The sequence below is a fragment of the Mobula birostris genome, chromosome 6 (assembly GCF_030028105.1).
Source record: "Mobula birostris isolate sMobBir1 chromosome 6, sMobBir1.hap1, whole genome shotgun sequence".
Taxonomy (NCBI): Eukaryota; Metazoa; Chordata; class Chondrichthyes; order Myliobatiformes; family Myliobatidae; genus Mobula; species Mobula birostris.
Window position 1 is genome coordinate 165,268,823 of NC_092375.1, and position 23,602 is coordinate 165,292,424.

Here is a 23,602-nt window from a genome sequence, read left to right on the forward strand (position 1 = left end):
ATACTGCAATTCTACAATTTTGAATGTAGATTGTTTCCTGAAGCAAGATTTCAAAAAAAAATTAGAAACCAGTGATCTATTTCTCATTAACTAATTAACCGAACAAATTAAGACTGAAGAGGAAACAATCAATAGCTCCAATGAAGCCATACAGTTTTATTAGAACAAGCACAAATAGCAGCAGTGTGCAGAATATAAGTATGTATATGTATTAGTTAACAATTGCACTTCTTCAGGGGTTCTTATAAATATGCACTTCAGTTATCAATTTAAGCATCACTTTCAGGTTTAGTCAGATCTTCGTCTTACCAGACAATAAATCACGACTGCAGACCTTTTGGTAAGGCATTAGTAACATTCATTAGCAGGCTAATTTGTATTTGCACATGCAACTGAATTTACATTGCAACGGACACAGCTGTGTGAAATCCTCTAAACAAACATATTAAAATTCATTATCTATTTAAGTCAGGCACAGCCTGAATATACAGAAAAGTATACACCTGTTGAAATATATAGTACAGGTACAAAGTTGTTCACTTTGTTCTGCAAAGTCAAATGTTTTAGTATGAAAGATACTTCCCTTTTAATGCTTGTTAATTCATAAAAACGAATTTCAGCTTGGGATATGGTGGAGAAGAGAATCAAAATGAGGATATGATGCAAATATCAGTTGTTTGAAAATGTAACGGGATACTAAAACAGATGTTATGTGACTGCAGCACAGCTTTGTAATCTGCTTGCCTACACATATCCAGCTGAACTGCGTCAAGATTTTCATTCTGTGACAGCTGCGGTCAGTAAAATGTTTAATATTTTATTACTGAAGAGGTTTTATTCTGAAACTAAATTTTTAGAAAAACTAATAAAGTTACTTAATTAGAACCAATATTACTTTAAATCCAATACACTACGTTGATATCCCCGTTTTTGGCCTTAGGACTATACCTCAATAGATTTAACTTTTCAGCACATGAACCTTAAGGCACACCAGTAGAATTACTGTTCATAAAAGTTAATAGTCAAGTAAAACCAAAAGAAATGTATTGAATTACTATTTAGCTAATGTTGTTTTGCTATTTAGGACAAGTAACAATTCCTAAGATGAATTTAGATTTCAAATCAAATACCTGTAATTTCAAGATAAAAAAGACAGCTTAATTGATGTATTAAAATTGAAGACACTATCCATAAAGATGGGTAATATCAGCAGATTAAGAATAGTAATACGCTTTTGAGTATTGTTTAAATAAAAGATTTTAGAATATTAAGATGGCTTTTATACAATGGCAAAACCTGATGGTATTTACACATTCTCACTACTGAATGCACTTCTTTGGAAATACATCTGTAAAAAGTTGCTGAAATCCAGATGCAAACAAAGGACACATTTATGGTGCAATGTCCTAACAGTTTTTTTGAAAAGTTAAGCTTTTTAAGTTCGTGTGCACTTCATTTACAGTTTTACGGTTCCTCTCTGAGAGCAGCCATCTCTGTCTGCATCTGTTCAATTGAGTAAAGTCTGGGTACTATTATTTTCATAATGCCAGAAAGCAAAAAAAAAAAAAAAAAATTTACTCTTGCTTAAGCAACTGGAATATTGACGGTATGAGAAAATGAAAACACAAACTTGAACAAAATATATCAACATTCAATGTTCCACAAAACATGAAAAACCAATAAAGTACAGCCCAGCAACTGGCTGACAAGCCCAGTTCCAACTTTCTTCTGGAACCAATGTTCTCAGCTGACAACTGTTGCTAGGTGGAATTTTATTATTAAAACAATAAAAAATCAAAATTGTTACTTAATTGCTGCAGTAACAGATCTTAAAAATCCACATTTTAAAGTACAATGTATTTATGAATTGACTGATATGTTTCCTTGCACAAAAGGAACATTTTAAGATCTAAACAAATGCATTCAACATCAACTAGTATTGTATATCGGTTAAACTTATCAATCGGCTAGCTGGCTACACAGGCTTGAAAATACTTGGAAGATAATTTTGTGCAATTTTGTTGAACTTCAAAATTTAACATTTCTCATTATTCATTACCTTTTACATAAAATCAGGTTGCAGTGCATATACGCATTTCAGCCTGCTATGTTGGAGACATTGCACCTTTGAAACTTAAGGAAAATGCTAATGACCATACCAGATAAAGGAAACATGGTTATTCAGAAATAATTTAAAATAAAATGAAAATGCATGTAGCATTAAGAACACATTCAGGTTTTATACTGTTGTAAGAAAAACTATCATATGAAGCCTTATTCTGGGGTTTTATGTGGAACTGCTGCAAAGAGCTGTAAAGTTTAGGGTATCTGCTCAACCTGGAGAAATCTAACTTTTTGGATGGGTTCTGCTGGCAATTTCCATTTTGTTGAAATTTGTCAGGGGATCTGACCTTGGACCTTGTGAAAGATCTTATCACCAGCACATGACCTGTAAGCCCATTTATCTGATTAAATTTAAAGGACTTCAAGGGGAAAAAAAGGACTAAGATAAATTATAATTTTAGAATGCTTTTAGTTGATTTTACTTTTTAAAGCAAGGGACAGGTCTTTACTGGCAGTCAAGGGCACACCCTAAGGAGGTTTGGATAGGGGGAATATCCTACCCATTCAACACCCTCAACACCCTGTTGCATCACTTGAGGCTTTGTATCATTTATTGACTCATCACTGGCTACAGGCCAGTCTGGGTCACAAGATGGGTCTTCCTGAACTGCAGAAGGCATGTTCAGGCAGGATCGAAAATGCAGGCACTGAGCTTGGGCTGTGATGGCCCCACTCAGAAATATCTAGTCCTATTCCATTTAGCGCTATTGTGGATTGGCTTCTATGCATATTTAACCTTTAAGTTAACATCTCCATTAACACAGCATTCAATAGCAGGTTTTTATTGTACTAACTTTGCTCATATCTAGCAAACCAAATTGACTAACAAATGTCTACTGACAGTAAATTCATTATACTCCGTGTACTTGTGTGCATTACTTGTCAACAAAGTTTATTATTTGCACCTTCAAGGCTGATGTTAGAGACAGTAGGACTTTATTTGCACATCCATCAGTAAACAAATATTACTGAAAAAATATATACTTTAAAGCAATTTTTAAAAATTAACATGAAATGCAAATGGAAGCCAATCAATAATGAGGCTGCCTGAACAGTAGAAGGAAGTAGTTGTAAAGGTTGAATGGGATTAACTTAATAATTAGGTTAAAATACATCAGGAATAAACTTTTGATATGATAACTTGAATTTGAAAAACTAGTTGAGATTCAGTAAGTTTTCGGAATAAAAATGTTTTTTTAATGTATTTGCTGTTCTTATAAGGCATGAAAATGAATGATGAAACACTAGCAAAAAGCTGTGATAATTGTTAATGCTTCATTAAGATTATACTATTTTAATAAATATATGACTGTCAAACAGCCATCCCTATTGTGCATTCACTTTAAATTTAACTTTTGGTTTACCAAAAATTCACAGCTTTAGTGGAAAACAATATCGTAAACCAGCAGTGTCTGGGTCATGGCCTATTCCTCATTATACCTGTTACTAAACAGGCATACCTTAGCATATGACCAGCTAAACCACAGGAACGCAATAGGATTTGAAACAGCAATAACTTATGCATAGTTAATTTCTTTTTTCTTGTGAAGAATGTTATTTTTACTTCTTCAAATTACCAGAGTGCTGAAATTTCTAATTTACTGAACCCTGGATCCTTTCGTAGTTCCCAGTAGTTCCCAGTGCTCATCCAGGATTCTCTTTGATTACCTTCAGAAACTTTCCTGGAAAAAGTTATAAATTTATCAGAGTTACAGATGTGGAAGATCTTTCTCTAAAATAGTCAATAGTAATGACAATTCATGCAATAACTAGAAACTGGGCCTACAACAATCATTTCCTTAAAAGCAGCGGGTAGCACACCTAACATGAGACAAGCACATTAAATTAGCACTCACTTAAAATACTGAGGCTGATAAACAGTATTGCTTTCTTCTATATGCCTTCTCCGTTCCCTTTGCAATTCTTCGATTCTGCGCTTCTCAGACGCAGCGGCTTGGATATTACCTTCTTCTAAGTATCTGATTAGAAAACATGCAATCTTAAGCATTACCTTTGATAATGAATTATTTGACAGGTTTCTTTTAAACCAAAAGATTTCACATTTCCAAAAATGCTTTTTGGATGTACTGGTACATTACCATTCTAGATTGCAATTGATTTTACAATTAGGATTAATGTTTTGATTATTACTAGATGTGAATGATAACTACTGTCTATAATTATACACAGAATTAACAAGCTCTGTAGATAATACAAAGAAACCAACAGATGTACTATATTTAGATGCAATACATTTAAGATGCCACATCAAAGATTATTCTGGAAAATAGCTCATGTATCAATGCGAGATGATATTTTTTCAAGTAGGTACTGCAAGGATTGGTGTGGGGTGTCAGCTTTCAAGTTCAGGTTCATTGTCATTTATACACGTGTACAGCTAAACGAAAGATCGTCCTTCTGGGGCTAAGATGCAAAAAACAGCAATATAGCCACATAGAGCACATATAGATGAAATGCAGCACAATGCAGTCACAAAGTAGTATTAGCACAAGTCTGGATGCCATGCCCTGAAGATTGATGGTGCATGGGATGTTGTCCTGGAGCCATAGCATGCACCAGTTCCTCATCTCGCGATGGGTCAATAGCAGACAAAGATAATCCAGTTTGTTTTCCAGGCAGCAAACATTGGAGAGTAGTCTTGACGGGAGAGCTGCCTTTTAACCTAGCACAGATGCCAGCATGCTCTCCCACACCGCTTCCTCCTTTGGGTGGCTGTAAAGGGTTTCGCCGCAGTATGAAGGTTTGGTCCATGGGATAAACCAAGGCTATACATCCCCTCTGCTTTCAGTCTCGCTAATTAAGCGGATTTACAGTATTTTGTTTTATTGATGTCCAACAGGGGCTTGCAATCAGCGTAGGTGTGAGAGAATGTTTTCTTCACAGGATTAGAAGACTTGGAACTCTTCCTCCGAGCACAGTGGTAAATACTGTAGATGTTGGAATCAGAGCACAAAGTGCCGGAGGAACTCAGCGAGTTGAGCAGCTGTAAGGAATTGCCAACATTTTGGGCCAAGACCCTGCATCAGGACAGAGCGGAGAGGGGAGGTGACCGGTATATGAGGGGAGTGGGGTGGCGGCCAGTATAAAAAGTGGGGGGGGGGGGGTGGCAGGTGATTAGTGGACTGCGAAGGGGTGAAGGACAACAGGAAGGCTGTTGACCAGACAGGGGAAGGAGGATGGAGCTGGGAGTTGCAGGTGAACAATAGATGGAGGTCGACAAAGAGAAGAGAAAATGAGAGACAGATGGAGCAAGGTGGGAGGGGGAGGAGTGTGAGTCCAGTCAGCTGCTGCAGGAAGATAGCAGAAACATAAAGGGCCACCAGTGCTGGAAAGCTGATATAAAGGAAGTGATAATGGGAGAGTTGGATGGCGAATAAAAACAGAACCAGATAACGGCGAGGGATGGCAAGTCTGAGGGTGAACTGTGAATGTAGTGGTAGGTGGGATTGGAAGTTCAAGTCAAGTCAAGTCACTTTTTATTGTCATTTCAACCATAACTGCTGGTACAGTACACAGTAAAAACGAGACAACATTTTTCAGGACCATGGTGCTACATGAACACTACAAAAACTACACTGAACGACGTAAAAAACACAAAACTACACTAGACTACAGACTTAACCAGGATTGCCTAAAGTGCACAAAACAGTGCAGGCATTACAATAAATAATAAACAAGACAATAGGCACAGTAGAGGGCAGTAGGTTGGTGTCAGTCCAGGCTCTGGGTATTGCGCAGTCTGATGGCTTAGGGGAAGAAACTGTTACATAGTCTGGTCGTGAGAGTCTGAATGCTTCGGTGCCTTTTGCCAGATGGCAGGAGGGAGAAGAGTTTGTATGAGGGGTGAGTGGGGTCCTTCATAATGCTGTTTGCTTTACAGATGCAACGTGTGGTGTAAATGTCTGTAATGATGGGAAGAGAGACCCCAATGATCTTCTCAGCTGACCTCACTATCCGCTGCAGGGTCTTGCGATCGAGATGGTGCAATTTCCGAACCAGGCAATGATGCAGCTGCTCAGGATGCTCTCAATACAACCTCTGTAGAATGTGGTGAGGATGGGGGGTGGGAGATGGAAACAAGGAACTACAGGACAAAGATCAGAGGGGGAGGGCGAAACGAACCCACCAAAGGGGAGGGTTACTTACAACTGAACAGCCATCGGGTTAAAGGCTACCCACGCGGAATGTGAGAATCTTTTTCCCTAGTTTGTATTGGACCTCATCTGGCATTCAGAATGCAGAGGATGGGTAGATGTGGCTACTCAGAAAGATCTTAGGTGCTCTGCAAGACCATTACCCAGTGAGTGCTTGGTTTTTCTAACGCAGAGGAGGCCACATCAGGAATACCAAATGCAGTCCAAATTGGCAGACGTGCTTGTCAATATTTTTCACTTGGAAGGGCTGCTTAGGTCTCTGGTTAGTGGTGAGGGAGGAGGTATAAAATTCCTCTACAATTGCAAGGGATAGTGCCAGGGATCAGAGAGACTATTCTTGATAGGATGTAGACCTGCGATTACAAGCAGATCAACTCTGACTTTTTTTTATATAATTGGCAGACAGGTTTCCTTCTAAAATCAATAATCAACTCCTTGGTCTTGCTGACACTGAGTGAGAGGCTGTTGTTGTGGCACCACTCAGCCAGATTTTCCATCTCCATCAGCAAACTTAAATATGGCATTGGAGCTATGCTTAGCCATACTAGCCTTGAGGTGGACCTACGCAGATCGAGATTGTGGAGGAGATGTTTTTGCCAATCCAAATTGACTGGGTTCTGCAAGTGAAGAAATCAAGGCTCCAACTGCACAAGGAGGTATTAGGCCAATGTCTTGAAGCTTATTGATTAGATTTGAGCGATGATAGTATTGAATGCCAAGCTGTAGACGATAAAAAGTATCCTGATCAAATACTGGTCTTAAGGTGTTGTACTTAAATGCACGCAGCATAAGAAATAAGGTGGATGATCTTGTTGTACAGCTACAGATTGGCAAGTATGATATTGTGGCCATCACTGAGACCTGGCTAAAGGATGCATGTTTCTGGGAGCTGAACGTCCAAGGATACACGGTGTATCGGAAGGATAGGAAGGTAGGCAGAGGGGGAAGCATGGCTTTAGTGGTAAGAAATGATATTAAATCATTAGAAAGAGGTGATATAGGATCGGAAGGTGCAGAATCTTTATGGGTTGAGCTAAGGAATAGCAGGGGTAAAAGGACCCTGATGGCAGTTATTTATAGGCCCCCAAACAGCTGCAGGGATGTGGACTACAAATTACAACTGGAAATAGAAAAGGCTTGTCAGAAGGGCAGTGTTATAATTGTGGGGGATTTTAACATGCGAGTGGATTGGGAAAATCAGGTCGGCACTGGATCTCAAGAGAGAGAATATGTAGAATGTCTGCGAGATGGCTCTTTAGAACAGCTTGTTGTTGAGCCCACTAGGGGATAGGCTGTACTGGATTGGGTATTGTGTAATGAACCGGAGGTGATTGGAGAGATTGAGGTGAAGGAACCCTTAGGAGGCAGTGATCATAACATGATTGAGTTCACTGTGAAATTAGAAAAAGAGAAGCCGAAATCTGATGTGTCGGTGTTTCAGTAGAGTAAAGGAAACTACAGTGGCATGAGACAGGAACTGGCCAAAGTTGACTGGAAAGGGACACTGGTGGGAAGGATGGCAGAGCAGCAGTGGCTGGAGTTTATGCGAGAAATGAGGAATGTGCAAGACAGGTATATTCCAAAAAAGAAGAAATTTTCGAGTGGAAAAAGGATGCAACCGTGGTTGACAAGAGAAGTCAAAGCCAAAGTTAAAGCTAAGGAGAGGGCATACAAGGAAGCAAAAATTAGTGGGAAGACAGAGGATTGGGAAGTCTTTAAAACCTTACAAAAGGAAACCAAGAAGGTCATTAAGAGAGAAAAGATTAACTATGAAAGGAAACTAGCAAATAATATCGAAGAGGATACTAAAAGCTTTTTCAAGTATATAAAGAGTAAAAGACAGGTGAGAGTAGATATAGGACCGATAGAAAATGATACTGGAGAAATTGTAATGGGAGATGAAGAGATGGCAGAGGAACTGAACAACTATTTTGCATCAGTCTTCACTGAGGAAGACAGCAGGATACCGGACACTCAAGGGTGGCAGGGAAGAGAAGTGTGCGCAGTCATAATTACGACAGAGAAAGTACTCAGGAAGCTGAATAGGCTAAAGGTCGATAAATCTCCTGGACCAGATGGAATGCACCCTCGTGTTCTGAAGGAAGTAGCTGTGGAGATTGCGGAGGCATTAGCGATGATCTTTCAAAAGTCGATAGATTCTGGCATGGTTCCGGAGGACTGGAAGATTGCAAATGTCACTTCGCTATTTAAGAAGGGGGCAAGGAAGCAAAAAGGAAATTATAGACCTGTTAGCTTGACGTCGGTGGTTGGGAAGTTGTTGGAGTCGATTGTCAAGGATGAGGTTACAGAGTACCTGGAGGCATATGACAAGATAGGCAGAACTCAGCATGGATTCCTTAAAGGAAAATCCTGCCTGACAAACCTATTACAATTTTTTGAGGAAATTACCAGTAGGCTAGACAAGGGAGATGCAGTGGATGTTGTATATTTGGATTTTCAGAAGGCCACACATGAGGCTGCTTAACAAGATAAGAGCCCATGGAATTACAGGAAAGTTACATACGTGGATAGAGCGTTGGCTGATTGGCAGGAAACAGAGAGTGGGAATAAAGGGATCCTATTCTGGTTGGCTGCCGCTTACCAGTGGTATTCCACAGGGATCAGTGTTGGGGCCGCTTCTTTTTACATTGTAAATCAACGATTTGGATTATGGAATAGATGGCTTTGTGGCTAAGTTTGCTGACGATATGAAGATAGGTGGAGGGGCCGGTATTGCTGAGGAAACGGATAGTCTGCAGAGAGACTTGGATAGATTGGAAGAATGGGCAGAGAAGTGGCAAATGAAGTACAATGTTGGAAAGTGTATGGTTATGCACTTTGGCAGAAAAAATAAACGGGCAGACTATTATTTAAATGGGGAAAGAATTCAAAGTTCTGAGATGCAACGGGACTTGGGAGTACTCGTACAGGATTCCCTTAAAGTTAACCTCCAGGTTGAGTCAGTAGCGAAGAAGGCGAATGCAATGTTGGCATTCATTTCTAGAGGAATAGAGTATAGGAGCAGGGATGTGATGTTGAGGCTCTATAAGGCGCTGGTGAGACCTCACTTGGAGTACTGTGGGCAGTTTTGGTCTCCTTATTTAAGAAAGGATGTGCTGATGTTGGAGAAGGTACAGAGAAGATTCACTAGAATGATTCCGGGAATGAGAGGGTTAACATATGAGGAACGTTTGTCCGCTCTTGGACTGTATTCCTTGGAGTTTAGAAGAATGAGGGGAGACCTCATAGAAACATTTCGAATGTTAAAAGGCATGGACAGAGTGGATGTGGCAAAGTTGTTTCCCATGATGGGGGAGTCTAGTACGAGAGGGCATGACTTCAGGATTGAAGGGCGCCCTTTCAGAACAGAAAAGCGAAAAAATTTTTTTAGTCAGAGGGTGGTGAATCTATGGAATTTGTTGCCACGGGCAGCAGTGGAGGCCAAGTCATTGGGTGTCTTTAAGGCAGAGATTGATAGGTATCTGAGTAGCCAGGGCATCAAAGGTTATGGTGAGAAGGCGGGGCAGTGGGACTAAATAGGATAAAATGGATCAGCTCATGATAAAATGGCGGAGAAGACTCGATGGGCCGAATGGCCTACTTCTGCTCCTTGGTCTTATGGTCTGATGGTCTGATGAATGCACCTTTGCTGTTCAGATGTTCCAGGGTTGAGTAAAAAGTCAATGAGATGGCATCTGCTGTGGACCTGTTGTGCCGGTAGGCACATAGGAGTGGATCCAAGTCGCTTCTGAGGCAGGAGTTGCTATGTTTCATCATTAACCTGAGTTATCACTGTGGATGTAAGTGCTACCACATGATATATAGTTATTGAGGCAGGTTACCAGGTTCTTCTTAGGCACTGGTACCTTAGACAGCCAAAGTGAGAAATTGAAGATATTGGTGAACACTCCAGCCAGTGATCAGCATGGGTCTTTAGTACTTGGCCAGGTACCCCATCAGGGCCAGATGCTTTCTGTGGGTTCACCCTTCTGAAGGATACTCTCACGTCGAACTCAGAGACTGAAATCACAGGCATTACGATTTTCTGTGATGCCTCGCATTATGTTATAGGTGCAGTCATATCACGTGTTATGAGTGATGGAAGTGAACGCCCCACAGCTTTTGCATCATATTCCCTTACTGTTGCAGAGAAAAATTACACACAGATCGACAGAGAGGCCTCGAGTTTGGTTTAGCGTGTAAAATGTTTCAATCAGTACTTGTACAGGAAAGCGTTTACCCTCATTACTGATCATCAGTCACTGGCGTCCATTTTCAATCCACAGGAGAGAGTTCCACTAGGAGCAGCAGTGTGAATGCACAGGTGGGCTCGGTTTCTTGGAGAACACAATTACAAGATTGAATTCTAGAGGACAACTAATCATGAAAATGCTGACAGATTGTCCTATTTACCCTTGGAAAAGGAAATACCATAAACATTTACAAAAGAGGACACATCTCTTGACATATTCTCCCTTAAAGTGAAAATGAAAGTAATATCCGTTCTGGGCCTCCGTCTTTTTCTTGCAATTAGTTTTATGTTTTGTAGTTACAAAACATAAGATTCTGAATTCATAATGCCTTCATGAAAAAAAAACAGAAGAGCTGCAAATTGAGAACAAGTCCTAAACTGTTTGTTCCGTTTTATTTCTATTTCACTCTTAGGCAGCCTCTCCCAGTCATCAGCACTGGTGCACCACAAGGCTGTGTGTTTAGTTCCCCGCTCTGCTCGTGTGGCTAAGCACAGCTCTAATGCCATACTCAAGTTTGCTGATGACACCACTGTCGTTAGCCACATCAAGGATGGTGATGAATCAGCATACAGGAGGGAGATTGAAAATCTGGCCGAGCGGTGCCATAACAACAACCTCTTAATGTCAGCCAGACCAAGGAGCTTATTATTGACTCCAGGAGGAGGAAAGCAGAGTTTCATAAGCCAGCTCTCATCGGAAGATCAGAGGTGGAGAGGGCCAGCAATCTGAAATCCTTCGGTGTTATTATTTCAGAGGACCTGTCCTGGGCCCAGTGCGTAAGTGCAATTATGAAAAAAGCACGGCAGTGCCTCTACTTGGGGGTTTGTGGAAATTCAGCATGACATCTAAAAGACTGACAAACTTCTACAGATGTGCGGTGGAGAGTATATAGACTGGTTGCATCACAGCCTGGTATGAAACACCAATGCCCTTTCATCGTCTGTCCACCCTCGGGGATGCTGTCCTTCATTGATTCCACTATGGTTCTTGGATTTACTATGTATACCCATAAGAATAAGATTTTCAGGGTGTATATGGTGACATATATGTACCTTGATAGTAAATTTACTTTGAACTTTGAACAATTTCCTCACCATGAATGCTTTTGTATTTCTCTCCATGCCCACTATGTTTCCTAATTCTCACTGCTTTAATCCCAGTGGAAATCAGGACTAATTGTTTAGTCTGGGAGTTGTTTTCTCACCTGGCAGTTTTATCATTGACATTTATATCTTATCTCCAGATAACATTCACCAGACTGCTCCCAGATCATACAAAACAAAGTTTATAAACTCGGGTTGAATCAGGCTTTGAAGCAAATACAGCAAAATAAACTCAATACTGGTCTTCATTTCCAGTGTGTACCTCACCGCAGATCGAGTTATTTACTCTGTACTAAATACAGCTTTCTGAACAAGTAGTTATTATCCACCGAGACTGAATTCAGTATTCTATTTACTTTGTAAGTTAAATAATTAAGTTATTTACCTTTGATCTGGTCTAAATCTAACATCAGTAGGTGGGAGGAACTCTTTCATCATAGGATCCAATTCATTCAGCTCAATTGCAAATCTAGTGAAGCCATAATACATGTCACTGTTTGTTGGCATGGAGCCTGTGAAATTAATAAAATATAGAATGAAATTGAGAACTGCTGTATTATTGACATACAAACAGGGACCAAACCTTCCCTCAAGACCTTGAGAAGCTAAAGATTTATTGTATTCCACTGCTTACTGTGTGTTATTCTAAGTATAGCAAGGGAACATCAGAGGTTAATAATAGTTATTAGCAACTTTAAATTTTTGATAGTCTAGACAACCTGCTTATTCCAGATCATGTGTAACTGGAAAGTCATTATATTCTTGTGGAATAGTGTTTTACCTAAGTTTAAATGCCGTAATACATGGAATACCTTAACTTTTCACAGTTGACTTGTAGAGTGCTAATAGAGTGTGGAATGGAAACAGGCCCTTCAGCACTCTGTCCAATCCAGCTGTGAAGGACCTTATCTCTCTTTCCAGCACGTGGGTCCCTACTTCTGAGTCCAAGTGTGTCCAGTGCTCATCCAAATATTTTTATATGTTGTGATGGTACTTGCTTCCTCTATCCCATCAGTTAGTGTGTTCCAGAATTCAACTATCCTCTGGGTCAAATTCCCAATAAATCTCCCACCCTTTACCTTAATCCCATGCCCTCTGGTTGTAGACACTACTGCTAGGGAAAATGTTTACCCAATCTATGCCCCTCACAATATAGCCCACCTTTATCAGGGTCCATAAGACCATAAGACATGGGAGCAGAATTAGGCCATTCAGCCCAAGTCTGCTCCACCATAACATCATGGCTGATCCATTTCCCTCTTAACCTCATTCTCCCTCCTTCTCCCCATAACCTTTCACTCCCTGACTAATCAAGAACCCATCAACCTCAGTGAGACAGATGCCTGTGGCAATGAATTCCACAGATCTACCACCCTCTGGCTGCAGAAATTCCTCCTTATCTCTGTTTTAAATGGTCGTCCCTCTATTTTGAGGATATGCCATCTGGTCCGAGAATCTCCCCCAAAAGAAACATCCTCTTCATATCCAACCTATCTTGTTCTTTCAACATTTGACAGGTTTCAATGAGAACCCTCCTCATTATATTAAATTCCAGCGAGTACACGCCCAGGGCCTTCAATTGCTGTTCATGTGAAAACCCATGAGCCTCCTCTGACAACCCGTGAACCTCCTCTGAACCCTCTCCAATGTCTGCGCATCCTTTCTTTAAATAAGGGGCCCAAAACTGCTCACAATACTCCAAGTGAGGCCTCACCAGTACCTCATACAACCTTAGCATTGCACCCTTGCTTTTATACTCCAGTCCTCTTAAAATTAATGCTGACATTTCATTTGCCTTCCTCACCACAGATTCAAACTTCAAATTAACTTTTAGGGAATCCTGCATGAGGACTCCCAAATCCCTTTGCACCTCAGATTTTTGAATTATCCCTGTTTAGAACAGGGGTTCCCAACTTTTTAATGCCTTTTTTTTTACTCTTTTCTTTTTCCATAGGTTTAATCATTAGTTATATTACGCAAATACAGTGCCCCAATTTAAATTTCCTCCTAACATTCCACCCAAAGAAAAGCAAGTGTTTTAATAAGTAGAACAGGGCATCATTATAAATAAAAACTTATTAAAACAAGGTTGCCTACAAGCTTGGCTTCAACATGGTTCCACTTCTACTACAGCATGTAGTGCCCTGCCATGGCTCTTCCCTTCCTCACAGAAGCAGTCTGAAGAGAGAATACTAGATAGCAGCACAAGTAAAGATAAACCCATTAATAAGCAGCCAACGGAGGGAACAGTGTAAAAAGTGGATACACTGACAGGGATGCTGAGGAACATTTGCGCTTAAGAGTCTCCTTTGCACGTGTCGGCTCCCCCAATTCATCATAACTGCTGCAACAGGAGAGCAATTAGCAAATGTAAAACAAATTAAGATTTTTTAATATGTATTTTCTTAACAGAATGAAAATGGAATGGCTTGCAGCTGTAATAATACTAGAATCAATATACTCATTGAATGCCAAACTTATATTCCTGTATTCCCAAAGCAAACAACAGAAATATTAGGGGGTAATTTTTATCTGGTTGATTTGAGACTGGATGGTTATTAACTCACTCCTCAGATTTTACTGCTCTTTCCCTTCAATGGGCTTAAAACCAAGTGCATTTTAAAATCAGGCCTGCGATCAGAACCTGCCCTTTTTGCATTGGTCAGACCAGGTTAAGGATATTCATGTTATGTTGAATGGTGTTCTAATTGCTGGAATGTCAAATTATGTTATTTTACCTACCAGTTTACTTCCACATAAAACACAACTATTACACATCACAGCTCACTCATGAGTACAAGGTACCACTGTCAAAATATAATCAACATTTGGGAACTACAAACAAAATGCTAAAGGCAAAGAAGTTGACGATATGGAGATGGTAATGCTGAAATGAAATGCCCGGACTCAATCTTCCAAATGATGTTTGTGTCATCAGTTCCCATTCTAGATGTTAAACTCTAAAACACTTCATTTGACTTAGCACTCAGCAGTGATTTCACCTGGTCTCCATATGCATTTAGCAGAGGGGGGAACTCCACAGTACAGCCCTTCGTGCCACTTGCCAAAGAGCCGTCGCACCACTTTCCCTTCCTGATCCATCACAAACCCTTGAACTTCATTTACATTTGAACTCCAGTAACTCCCCTTTGCAAATAAAAAACAGAATAATTGTTACTTATGAGCTGATTCATCTAGTATTTCATATTTTTCTAAAACAAGCCAATATTTTACTCAATTTTTTAAAAGCAACAAAAATGCATTAAATACACAACACTTAAATGTTTCAAAAGTACTTGAGTTAATGGGCTACAGTAAAGTCCAACGTTTCCAGTGCTATTGCCAGTTTCCCAACACACCAATGTGTGCATCTGATAAATCCTCATTTCAAGAGGACTAGAGTATAAAAGCAAGGATGTAATGTTGAGACTTTATAAAGCACTAGTGAGGCCTCACTTGGGGTATTCTGAGCAGTTTTGGGCTCCTTATCTTAAAGGGATGTGCTGAAACTGAAAGTGGTTCAAAGGAGGTTCCCAAAAAATGATTGCAGGATTGAAAGTCTTGTCATTTGAAGAGTGATTGATGGCTTTGGGCCTGTATTAACTGGAATTTAGAAGAATGAGGGGGTGACCTCATTGAAACCTATCGAATGGTGAAAGGCCTTGATAGGGTGGATGTTTAGAGGATGTTTCCTATGGTGGGAGAGTCTAAGACCAGAAGACACAGCCTCAGAATAGAGGGCCGTCCTTTCAGGACAGTCGTGGCGAGGAATTTCTTTAGGCAGAGTGCGGTGAATCTGTGAAATTCGTTGCCACAGGCAGTTGTGGAGCCAAGTCTTTATGTATATTTAAGGCAGAGGTTGACAGATTCTTGATTAGTCAGGGCACGACGGGATATGGGAAGAAGGCAGGAGACTGAGGCTGAAAGGAAAATTGGATCAGTCATGATGAAGTGATGGAGCAGACTCAATGGGCCAAATGGCCTAATTCTGCTCCTATATCTTATGGTCTTAAATCTGAAGTTGCTGATTAAAAGAAAAGGTATTAGTCATTAATGAGGGAATGCTACAAACAAAAATCACTGGAAAAAAATACAGTAACAGTGCCTCAATAATCAGTTTTAATTATTCTATCTAATTATTTTCCAATATAGAATCCATTGTATGTAGAATGAACAATTATCAATGTATTGCGGTCACAAGGCTAAGATCAAGCAAGTCCTTTATCATGTCAAATCCAAACTTCACATTATAATTTCACAAGTTCAAAAGTATTGTGCAATGGATCCACCTTGAATGATCATGATTAAGGCATTCTCTGAGATAGCAAGCTTATGGTTATTAGCAAGTAAGATTATGTACATAAATTGTATAGTTACCTTAATGAAGCTTAGTTTACAAATGCACGCATTGTTTTTTGTGTTCCTAATGGTAATTTCTCCATAGTGTTCTATCCAACGTTGCCCACTAAGAATGTTATGTATACAGGTGGTAACTTTATTCCATTCAAACTGATCTCCATATCTGAAATTTCAAAGAAATTACTTCTTATTACTTCAAAGTATCCTGTATTTAACTGTTGTAAGAAAGAGACAGTTTCCCAGTGTTATTCCCAGTGTAATTCTTAACATGCTATAACAAATGATTGCATGTACTCCATATCCTTTGGTTACAGGGCACATTATAGTAAATGCTCTGGTTAAAGAAAGAGACGCAATGTACATGAATGTTTCCTGTTTACTCTACTTAGAGATACATGTATTGAATCAATGCCACAGAACAAGGAGAAAGTGTAAACACTGAAAACAGTATACCTGTACCAATCAAGTTTAGAGCAAAATTAAAGTTTTACAAACAGCTATAACTATATAACTACATTCAATTTTGGAAGTAGATCAAAACTATAAAAGGGATAAAAGCAAAATCAGTAATTAAATGTTTTAGACTTCTTTCTATTTCAAAATGATACCAGAGGCATGAACGAGATGTGAATGTATACTTTTACAGTGACATTGTAAATGGCATGATACTGTTAATAATGTTGGTGAACAAATTATGAAGCCAGTAAATGTAAAACATTAACAAGGTGTTGGTGTTGATATAGGAGGTAGTGACCATAATATAATAAGTTTTAATCTACAATTTGAGAGAGAGAAGGGAAACTCGGAAGTGTCAGTATTACAGTTGAACAAAGGGAACTATGGTGCCTTAAGGGAGGAGCTGGCCAAAGTTCAACGGAACAATACCCTAGCAGGGATGACAGTGGAAAAGCAATGGCAAGTGTTTCTGGGAATAATGCAGAAGGTGCAGGATCAGTTCATTCCAAAGAGGAAGAAAGATCCTAAGGGGAGTAAGGGGAGGCCGTGGCTGATAAGGGAAGTAATGGACAGTATAAAAATAAAAGAGAAGTATAACATAGCAAAGACGAGTGGGAAGCCGGAGGATTGGGAAACTTTTAAAGAGCAACAGAAGGTAACTAAAAAGGCAATATGCGGAGAAAAAATGAGGTACGAAGGTAAACTAGCCAAGAATATAAAGGAGGATAGTAAAAGCTTCTTTAGGTATGTGAAAAGGAAAAAAATAGTTAAGACCAAAATTGGACCCTTGAAGACAGAAACGGGTGGATTTATTGTGTGGAACAAGGAAATGGCAGATGAGTTGAACAGGTACTTTGGATCTGTCTTCACTAGGGAAGACACAAACAATCTCCCAGATATAATAGTGGCCAAAGGACCTAAGGTAATGGATGAACTGAAGGAAATTTATATTAGGCAGGAAATGGTGTTGGATAGACTGTTGGGTCTGAAGGCTGGTAAGTCCCTGGGACCTGATGGTCTGCATCCCAGGGTACTTAAGGCGGTGGCTTTAGAAATCGTGGACACATTGGTAATCATTTTCCAATGTTCTATAGATTCAGGATCAGTTTCTGTGGATTGGAGGGTGGCTAATGTTGTCCCTCTCTTCAAGAAGGGAGGAAGAGAGAAAACAGGGAATTATGGTCCAGTTAGCCTGACGTCGGTGGTGGGAAAGATGCTGGAGTCAATTACAAAAGATAAAATTACGACACGTCTGGATAGCAGTAACAGGATCGGTCCAAGTCAGCATGGATTTACAAAGGGGAAATCGTGCTTGACTAATCTTCTGGAATTTTTTGAGGATGTAACTATGAAAATGGACAAGGGAGAGCCAGTGGATGTAGTGTACCTGGACTTTCAGAAAGCCTTTGATAAAGTCCCACATAGGAGATTAGTGGGCAAAATTAGGGTGCATGGTATTGGGGGCAGAGTACTGACATGGATTGAAAATTGGCTGGCTGACAGAAAACAAAGAGTAGCGAATAACGGGCCCCTTTCGGAATGGCAGGCGGTGACCAGTGGGGTACCGCAGAGTTCAGTGCTGGGACCACAGCTGTTTACAATATATATTAATGATTTAGATGAGGGAATTAAAAGTAACATTAGCAAATTTGCTGATGAAACAAAGCTGGATGGCAGTGTGAAATGTGAGGAGGATGTTATGAGAATACAGGGTAACTTGGACAGGCTGGATGAGTGGGCAGATGCATGGCAGACGCAGTTTAATGTGGATAAATGTGAGGTTATCCACTTTGGTGGTAAGAACAGGAAGGCAGATTATTATCTAAATGGAGTCAAGTTAGGAAAAGGGGAAGTACAATGAGATCTAGGTGTTCTTGTACATCAGTCACTGAAAGCAAGCATGCAAGTACAGCAGGGTGTGAAGAAAGCTAATGGCATGCTGGCCTTCATAACAAGGGGAATTGAGTACAAGAGCAAAGAGGTCCTTCTGCAGCTGTACAGGGCCCTGGTGAGACCACACCTGGAGTACTGTGTGCAGTTTTGGTCTCCAAATTTGAGGAAGGACATTCTTGCTATTGAGGGAGTGCAGCGTAGGTTCACAAGGTTAATTCCCGGGATGGTGGGGCTGTCATATGTCGAAAGGTTGGAGCGACTGGGCTTGTATACTCTGGAATTTAGAAGGCTGAGAGGGATCTTATTGAAACATGTAAGATTATTAAGGGATTGGACACGCTGGAGGCAGGAAGCATGTTCCTGCTGATGGGTGAGTCCAGAACCAGAGGCCACAGTTTAAGAATAAGGGGTAGGCCATTTAGAACGGAGTTGAGGAAAAACTTTTTCACCCAGAGAGTGGTGCATGTATGGAATGCTCTGCCCCAGAAGGCTGTGGATGCTTTCAAGAAAGAGATGGATAGAGCTCTTCAAGATAGCAAAATCAAAGGTTATGGGGATAAGGCAGGAACTGGATACTGATAGTGGATGATCAGCCATGATCACAGTGAATGGCGGTGCTGGCTCGAAGGGCCGAATGGCCTACTCCTGCACCTATTGTCTATTGTAACTTCTTAACTTCACAAAGTTGTCCAGATGCAGTAAAGACATCTTAAACGAAAGTTCACATACAAAATACTGGAGGAACTCAGGAGACCAGGCAGCATCCATAGCAATGAACAAACAGTCAACGTTTCAGGGACATGGGGAAAGTCCAGGAGACTGGGGATGAGAGGGAAATGAATCAGATGTGGTGAAATGGTGGTGCAGACGTATTGGACCAAATAGCCTAACTCTGCTCCTATATCTTATGGATTTGGGCCGAGACCCTTGCTGGTTGATTTCTCCAGGTCACTGCTGCAGTTATATGCAGTTTCTCTGTGTTATTGACGAAGTCTAAAAGGTGTGATGTAGCAGTTGTTTTATTTTTTAATTGTGATGCAGCGCACAATGGGCCCTTCCAGCCCTTTAAACCAAGCTAGCCACCAATCCTCCGATTTAATCGTAGCTTAATCGTGGGACAATTCACAATGACCAATTAACCTACCAAACAGTAGGCCTTTGGACTATGGGAGGAAACAGGAGTACCTACACAGTCACAGGGAGAACATACAACCTCCTTACAGGCCATGGCTGGAATTGAACCCAGGTCACCTGCATGATAAAGCATTATACTAACCACTACACTACCATTGCACCCTAAAAAGTACATTTTCCAGGACGTCAGTGCTCTAGACAGATGTACCTGGTTGACATTCTCTCTGCTATAAGTCATGACTGGAGAATGAGAAAGGGGACCACAGAACAGGACAATTTGCCAGAATGACAAGGAAATGGACAGAACAGTTCTCAGTGGAAATCATAACACTCCTGAAATGCAGTGAGTTACAGCTTTTCAGATCGATGCCCAATAACCATCATGCCTCTGCTTATATCAGACATCTTGCAGTTTTAACTGCAGTACCAGCTTCAGTGAAAGTGGCTGTGACACTGAACTTTTGTGTGCCAGGAAGCTCCTAAATTAGAGCAGGAAACATTTTCAACAATCACCATTTGCCATTTTACAAGGTGTAAGGAAGGCAACTCTACAAAAGCTAATATTAAAACCAATAAATGCTATTAATTGGTTCAAGAAACATAGAAAACCTACAGCACAAAATGCTGTCAAACATGTACTTACTTTAGAAATTACATAGGGTTACCTATTTTTCTGAGCTCCACGTACCTATCCAAAAGTCTCTTAAAAGACCCTATTGTATCCACCTCCACCACCGTTGCCAGCAGCCCATTCCACACACTCACCGTGTAAAAAACTTACCCCTGACATCTCCTCTGTACCCGCTTCCAAACATCTTAAAACTGTGCCCTTTTGTGTTAGCCACTTCAGCCCTGGGAAAAAGCCTCTGACTATCCACACGATCAATGCCTCTCATCATCTTATACACCTCTATTAGGTCATCTCTCATCCTCCATCGCTCCAAGGAGAAAAGGCCAAATTCACTCAACCTATTCTCATAAGGCATGCTCCCCAATCCAGACAACATCCTTGTAAATCTCTTCTGCACGCTTTCTATAGTTTCCACATTCTTCCTGTAGTCAGGTGACCAGAAGTGAGCACAGTACTCCAAGTGGGGTCTGACCAGGGTCCTATATAGCTGCAACATTACCTCTCAGCTCTTAAACTCAATCCCACGGTTGATGAAGGCCAATGCACTGTATGCCTTCTTAACCACAGAGTCAACCTGTGCAGCAGCTTTGAGTGTCCTATGGACTCGGACCCCAAGATCCCTCTGATCCACCACACTGCCAAGAGTCTTACCACAATACTATATTCTGCCATCATATTTGACCTACCAAAATGAACCACCTCACAGTTATCTGGGTTGAACTCCATCTGCCACCTCTCAGCCCAGTTTTGCATCCCATCAATGTCCCACTGTAACCTCTGACAGCTCTCTACATTATCCACAACACCCCCAACCTTTGTGTCATCAGCAAATTTACTAATCCATCTCTCTACTTTCTCATCCAGGTCATTTATAAAAATCACGAAGAGTTGGGGATCTCAGAACAGATCCCTGAGGCACACCACTGGTCACTGACCTCCATGCAGAATGTGACCCATCTGCAACCATTCTTTGCTCTCTGTGGGCAAGCCAGTTCTGGATCCACAAACCAAGGTCCCCTTGCCTTCTCAATAAGCCTTGCATGGGGTACCTTATCAAATGCCTTGTTGAAATCCAAATACACAACATCTACTGCTCTACCTTCAATGTGCTCAGTCGCATCCTCAAAAAATTCAATCAGGCTTGTAAGGCACGACCTGCCTTTGACAAAACCATGCTGACTATTCCTAATTATATTATGCCTCTCTAAGTGTTCATAAATCCTGCCTCTCAGGATCTTCTCCATCAACTTACCAACCACTGAAGTAAGACTCACTGGTCTATAATTTCCTGGGCTATCTCTACTCCCTTTCTTGAATAAGAAAACAACATCTACAACACTCTAATCCTCCAGAACTTTTCCCGTCCCCATTGATGCTGCAAAGATCATCGCCAGAGGCTCAGCAATCTCCTCCCTCGCCTCCCACAGTAGCCTGGGGTGTATCTCATCCAGTCCTGGTGACTTATCCAATCTGATACTTTCCAAAAGCTCCAGCACATCCTCTTCCTTAATATCTACATGCTCAAGCTTTTCAGTCCACTGTAAGTCATCCCTACGATCGCCAAGGTCCTTTTCCGCAGTGAATACTGAAGCAAAGTATTTATAAGTACCACCGCTACCTCCTCCGGCTCCATACACACTTTTCCACTGTCACACTTGATTGGTCCTATTCTCTCACCTCTTATCCTCTTGCTCTTCATATACTTGTAGAATGCCTTGGGGTTTTCCTTAATCCTGCTTGCCGAGGCCCTCTCATGGCCCCTTCTGGCTCTCCCAATTTCATTCTTAAGCTTCTTCCTGCTAGCCTTAAAATCTTCTAGATCTCTATCATTACCTAGTTTTTTGAACCTTTCATAAGCTCTTCTTTTCTTCTTGTCTAGATTTTCTACAGCCTTTGTATACCACGGTTCCTGTACCCTACCATCCTTTCCCTGTCTCATTGGAACGTACCTATGCAGAACAACACGCAAATATACTCTGAACATGTGTCACGTTTCTGCCATACATTTCCCTGAGAACATCTATTCCCAATTTCTGCTTCCAAGTTCCTGCCTGATAGCCTCATATTTCCCCTTACTCTATTTAAACACTTTCCTAACTTGTCTGTTCCTATCCCTCTCCAGTGTTATGGTAAAGGAGATAGAATTGTGATCACTATCTACAAAATGCCCTCCCACTGAGAGACCTGACACCTGACCAGGTTCATTTCCCAATACCAGATCAAGTACAGCCTCTCCTCTTGTAGGCTTATCTACATATTGCATCAGGAAACCCTCCTGAACACACCTAACAAACTCCACCCCATCTAAACCCTTTGCTCTAGGGAGATGCCAATCAATATTGGGAAATTAAAGTCTCCCATCACGACAATCCTGTTATTATTGCACCATTCCAGAATCTGTCTCCCTATCTGCTGCTCGATGTCCCTGTTACTATTGGGTAGTCTATAAAAAAACACCTAGTAGAGTTATTGACCCTTTCCTATTTCTAACTCCCACCTACAGAGACTCAGTAGACAATCCCTCCATGACTTCCTCCTTTTCTGCAGCTGTGACACTATCTCTGATCAGCTATGACACTATCTCTGATCAGCAGTGCCAAGCCCCACCTCTTTTGCCTCCCTCCCTGTCCTTCCTGAAACATCTAAAGCCTGGCACTTTAAGTAGCCATTCCTGCACCATCCAAGTCTCTGTAATGGCCACAACATCATAGCTCCAAGTACTGATCCACTTTGTTCATGATACTCTTTGCATTAAAATAGATACATCTCAAACCATCAGTCTGAGCGCGTACCTTCTCTATCACCTCCCTATCCTTCATCTCACACTGCTTACAAGCTTTTTCTGTTTGTGAGCCAACTGCCCCTTCCTCCGTGCTAACAATTAATGCTAACATTTTGAGTGGGAAGCATAAATATTACAGTTTGACACACTTGTGAGATAAAACATTTACAGTTAAGACTCACTTTGGCAGCAGGACATTCACTCTTCCCACGGGAAGTATTTCCATAGATTTCCCCCAGAATTTATTCTTCCATCTGACATCTACAATAAAGAAGTTGATAACATTAAAACTAAAATGTTACAGAGGCATAAACTGAATTTAAACTGAAGTTTTTTGTAACTGAATCTTCACATGAAAGAAACTTGAAAGGGAATTTATTTAATGAGCTTGTTGATTATACCAGGGTTTGCCACTAAAATGGCACTGTTAGGTAGTACCTTTCACATTATGGACTGATGGAAATCTTCTGCACCACAGGAAAGGAGCAACTTGATCAGTTTTGGGGCCACCGTGCACTGTGTGCACATGCACAAACAGTGTTGTAACATCACAAGCAGGTAATATCATCTTCCCGTTCTTAATTTGAATTTGGTCTGATTGGATGTGACTTTGTCGTCAAGAAACATTAGGAAACTTTTTGAAAGAAGAGACAAAGCAGTAAGGGCCAAATGAAGATTCTGCATCTAAAGTC

The 23,602-nt window shown here is 40.8% G+C and overlaps 1 protein-coding gene across 5 annotated transcripts in view; it reads right to left on the reverse strand.

Annotated features, from left to right (window-relative positions):
* osbpl6 (oxysterol binding protein-like 6) overlaps window positions 1–23,602 on the reverse strand; it is a 168,459-nt gene that overhangs the window by 5,946 nt on the left and 138,911 nt on the right. For 4 of the 5 annotated variants that reach the window (XM_072261788.1, XM_072261784.1, XM_072261785.1 and 1 more), the window contains 6 exons: window positions 23,093–23,171; window positions 16,033–16,177; window positions 14,658–14,802; window positions 12,041–12,167; window positions 3,981–4,103; window positions 121–3,806 (listed from right to left, as the gene is read on the reverse strand). In XM_072261788.1, the coding sequence (XP_072117889.1) occupies window positions 3,698–3,806; window positions 3,981–4,103; window positions 12,041–12,167; window positions 14,658–14,802; window positions 16,033–16,177; window positions 23,093–23,171 (728 nt within the window). In that variant the 3' untranslated portion in view covers window positions 121–3,697. Of the gene's footprint in view, window positions 1–120; window positions 3,807–3,980; window positions 4,104–12,040; window positions 12,168–14,657; window positions 14,803–16,032; window positions 16,178–23,092; window positions 23,172–23,602 lie in introns of those variants that run through there. The other variant, XM_072261786.1, reaches the window with a different exon arrangement.